General features: G+C 48.9%; 1 protein-coding gene across 1 annotated transcript; it reads left to right on the top strand.

Annotated features, from left to right (window-relative positions):
• Positions 1 to 3,117: 3,117 nt before the first annotated feature.
• Positions 3,118 to 4,498, top strand: LOC120955792 (probable cytosolic iron-sulfur protein assembly protein Ciao1). The gene is made up of 2 exons (XM_040376956.2): positions 3,118 to 3,585; positions 3,663 to 4,498. Exons 1-2 carry the CDS (start codon positions 3,312 to 3,314, stop codon positions 4,412 to 4,414), a joined length of 1,026 nt encoding a protein of 341 aa, XP_040232890.1. The 5' UTR covers positions 3,118 to 3,311; the 3' UTR covers positions 4,415 to 4,498.

Below are 4,498 nucleotides of genomic sequence, written 5' to 3'. Positions count from 1 at the left end.
CATGTTGGTTGTCGGTTGTTCTTTTTGGTGCGTAGCGTACAATTTGAAAGTAAACTATAGTTCAAATTCTGCGTGATTTACTGGCCGTGCGGGAAGAGCTCAATAATTAAAAGCGCACACGGGCCATGCTTCACTCTATCACACCGGAAGGGATCGGCAATCCCCAAGCTGCCATCAATAGTTCCTCGATCAGCGCACAATCATCAATCAATCAACAATAAATAACACCGCGATACCACTTAATTGATTCTGCTTCAAAGAAAGATACGCCAACACTGCCAATCCAGATCTACGTAAAGGTGATTGATGCATGGTAAGGCCCCAATGCGAGATCTTTCCACACTTGCAACTCAGAGTAGGTTGCAGGTCATTGTATACCTAGCAGAACATGTCTGGAGTGGTAAATTAATGGCAAGAGCGACTCCCATAAGGGAAATAGGCATTATTTGCTTTGAGTTCAAACTGCTCCCGAAGGTAAATGTGTGAGTAATTTGCTTGAGTACTTCGATACAGCTGCGTTGGAAAAATTGTGGCAACCCAACAATCGGGGTTTTGTTTTCTGCTGACTTTGAAGATTCGTCGTCATGTGCTCCATGTGCTGAGTGATTTCATTTCTTCGGCGTAGAGAATGACTTCCCTCACGCACCTTTTAATTTGCGTTTGGGCTTTTGCTTGGATTACCATATTCATTGCCTAATTTTCTTCTTCCCTTCGTTTTGTTTGATTTGTTTTCTTCTTACGTTTCTTTTGTTTCTTATGTTTTCTTCTTATTTTTTAGTATTATTCTTTTTTATTCAGGAGTGACGGCTGAAGAAGGAGACTTTGGTCTTTGTGTGAAGATTTTTCTGCCTTCATAATCATATCCCCCCCCCCCCCCTCTCTCTCTCTTTCTCGCTCTCTCTCTCTCTCTTGTTGGCCTACTCACGATAGAGCACACCGATATGACATGACCCGGTCAACAATTGTTCTTTAGGATGGATGCTCGATCCCTGACTGCAGCCTCCCATCCATGTAGACCTCCAACAGGTCTCGCTTCGCCTGATTTAGACCATCGAGCTCGCTGTGCTTGCCTGCGCCTCATGCCGAACCACGGATCGCTGTCGAACACCTTCTTGGTGGGGCATGAGTTCCACATCCTCATGACATGCACCAGTTATCGTATCCTGCCAGCCTTCACCACCGTATGGATGCTCGGTTCGCCGTACAGCTCAGCAAGCTCGTGGTTCATCCTTCTCCTTCACGCTCCAAGCTCAAACGCACCGCCAAAGATGGTCCGGAGGATGCGTCACTCAAACACGCCCAGAGCGTTTGCATCTTCCGCTCGGATGGTTCAAGACTCTTGTCCATACAGGACCAACGGGCGAATCAATGTGCGATATATCTCACATTTCGTGCGGGTTTGAAGTCTTCTGAATCTCAGCAATCGGTGAAGCCCATAGTAAGCACGATTCCCCTGTACAATGCTTCCCCGGATTTCGCTGCTGATGTCGTTGTCCGAAGTAACGACTGTCCCGAGATAGCAGAGCTCCTTTACTACCTCGAAATTGTCGCCGTCAACTAATACACTGCTTCCGAGCTGGTCTGGGTTTACGGCAAACAGGTACTTTGACTTTGTTACATTGAAGCTCAATCCAATTCTTGCTGCTTCGCTTTTGAGTCGGGACGATGATGTTGATGCCATGCGCGAAGCCAAGAAATTGGAGAGATCAGTAGAGGATCGTGTCACGGATCATTATCTTACCATCTCCTTCATCGTCTTCTTCCAGCTTCGGAAAGGACTTCGAATAACAGTTGACATTTGAGTGAGAATTAAAACCGAAAAATGACATAGCTGGGAGTCTACCATATCTGTGGGTGAAAATTTTGGGATTGTAGTCTTCTCTGGGATGTTAAATCAAAGCGTTATAAGATCAAATGCTGAAAAGAGCACGTGGACAGGAACATGTAATTATTATTAACAGGAATATCCAGTGACGGATGAACACGAGCGGGTGCTCTCCATGAGCCTCATTTGGACCATCTAAGGGAGGAGGCGGAAGGTCAGGGAGGATCGATTTTCGGGCTGCGTGGTTCTCAGCAAGTTGCAAAAGCCTGTGTCAACAATTGCAAGGCAAGGCAAACAATTGAAGCGGCTTGATGGCCAGAATTCGAATAGGTGCCGGAATCGGAATCAGCGTCGACTCCGGAATCTCCATGAGAATAAATAATTTTCAATTACATTTGAATCCTCTGCGGCTTATTAAATATGGGTCGAATCATCCAGTATATTCGAGCAAAAATCAAAAATCCGAGGAATCATTTTGACAGTTTGATAAGCATTAATCATTTCATTCCAGTATGTATTGAAGGTTTTAATTAGCCAATCGGAACCGATTCCGGAGGCGATTCCGGAGCTGATGCTGTAGGCGATGATGGAGCCGATTCCAGAACAGATGCCGGAAATTGATTCCGGACCCACTATTCGGAATCGATTCCACAAAAATTTGGAGCAAGTCCGCATCGATTCCGACCAAAACTTTATTCTTCCTACCACTACAACAGAGAATAATATAACGATTAAAAATGCAATTTGGACGACTTGGCAATACATTTAGCCATTTGTATACACCAATACATCGATAAGCCTCACCAGACTATTTGGATCAAGTTGACAAATAGTATTTGGGATAAAATTGTTTTTCTCATTGATTTTCCGTCTAATGAAATCATTTTGCGTATTAAGTGTGTTTATTTAATTATTATATCTACGATTTTTCTATTTTCCTCCTAATCACTATTAGCAATTTCGTTAAATCATGAGCAAAACGATAATAGCGAAAAAACGAACTCTCTAACGGTTAATTTAAAAACAAACTGCCCACCTGTCAATCGACCACACACGGACGGAGTTATACCAGTTATACCAGTGTATTTGTGGGTACGTGCAGCAAATCAATTTTCAATGATATTTTAACGTTTTTAAATACAAAAAAATTATAACAAAGGAAAAAATACTTTCAACGCATTTTATATCGCAAAAACTCGCCCAAAACAATAGCCCACTTTATATAGCAAAAACACGTACATCCTCGCCGTACGTGCAGCTGTCAACGCGGCGGTCACACTTCGCACCAGAGCAGCTGTCAAACGGGCTGCGAAGATTATTTACATATCGTGCCGAACATCAACAAGATATGCGTGCGTGATTGGATGCTTTAGCCCGTGTGTGTGTGGATTAACAAAGAATTATCAGCGAGTAGCTACGAGTAGTGACATTCCGACGGAACACGGGCGCCAAACACTCCCCCCCCACACACACACACACACCAACCATGGGCAAGCTGGAGCTGCTGCAAACGCTGACCGGGCACGCTGGGCGCGTGTGGAGTGCGGCCTGGCATCCGGGCGGTAAGCTGTTCGCGTCCTGCGGCGAGGACAAAACGATTCGCGTGTGGACCAAGTCCGACACCGACCGGTGGGTGGCACAGACCGTCCTTACCGATGGGCACACGCGCACGATACGGGACGTGGCGTGGTCCTGCTGCGGCCACTATCTCGCCTCGGCCAGCTTCGACACGACCGTGGCCGTGTGGGACAAAAAGTCGGGTACGTAACGCTGGGTAGCAGCGAGGGGAACGGGGAGCAACAATCAAGAAAACACTCATCAGCATACACTCTTACAGGCGAGTTCGAGTGCAACGCGACGCTGGAGGGGCACGACAACGAGGTGAAGAGCGTGACCTGGTCCCGGTCGGGCAATCTGCTGGCCACGTGCAGCCGGGACAAGTCGGTCTGGATCTGGGAGATCCACCACGCGCCGGACCAGGAGGACGAGTACGAGTGTGTGGCGGTGCTGAACGGGCACACGCAGGACGTGAAGAAGGTGTGCTGGCACCCGCAGGAGGATCTGCTCGCGTCCGCCAGCTACGACAACACGATCCGCATGTACCGGCAGGACCTGGCGGACAGCGAGTGGGAGATGCTCGAACCGCTCGAATCGCACAGCTCGACCGTGTGGAGCATTTCGTTCGACGCGACCGGCCAGCGGCTGGCGTCCTGCAGCGAGGACACCACGGTCAAGGTGTGGCAGCAGTACGGGCCGGACAACGCACTCGGCATACCGTGCCCGGACCGCGGCACGGTTTGGAAGTGTGTATGCACCCTGTCCGGGTACCATTCGCGCAGCGTGTACGACATCGACTGGTGCAAGCAGACCGGGTTGCTGGCGACCGCGTGCGGCGACGATACGGTGCGCATATTCAGAGAGGCGAGCGACTCGGACCGCAATGAGCCCACGTTCGAGCTGGTGGTGACGGTCGAGGCCCACAGCCAGGACGCGAACAAGGTCGCGTGGCATCCGACCGTGCCGGGCCTGCTGCTCACCGCGAGCGACGACGGCGAGATCAAGCTGTGGCAGTACGTGGATGCGGATTGAGCTAGACACGTTGTGAACTGCCTTCGGGTGCCCTGTGCGACGTGGTGTAATGGAGTTAAATACAATAAAGCTGTTTCTAGTTTA

This window comes from Anopheles coluzzii, chromosome X (genome assembly GCF_943734685.1).
Source record: "Anopheles coluzzii chromosome X, AcolN3, whole genome shotgun sequence".
NCBI classification, from domain to species: domain Eukaryota; kingdom Metazoa; phylum Arthropoda; class Insecta; order Diptera; family Culicidae; genus Anopheles; species Anopheles coluzzii.
This window is presented reverse-complemented; position numbering and strand designations above follow the sequence as displayed.

Excerpts from the sequence above, each read along its gene's own strand:
- LOC120955792 (XM_040376956.2), top strand. The coding sequence starts at position 3,312 with ATGGGCAAGCTGGAGCTGCTGCAAACGCTGACCGGGCACGCTGGGCGC. Across the intron at positions 3,586-3,662 it reads CGTGTGGGACAAAAAGTCGG|GCGAGTTCGAGTGCAACGCG; the intron begins GTACGTAACGCT and ends ACACTCTTACAG.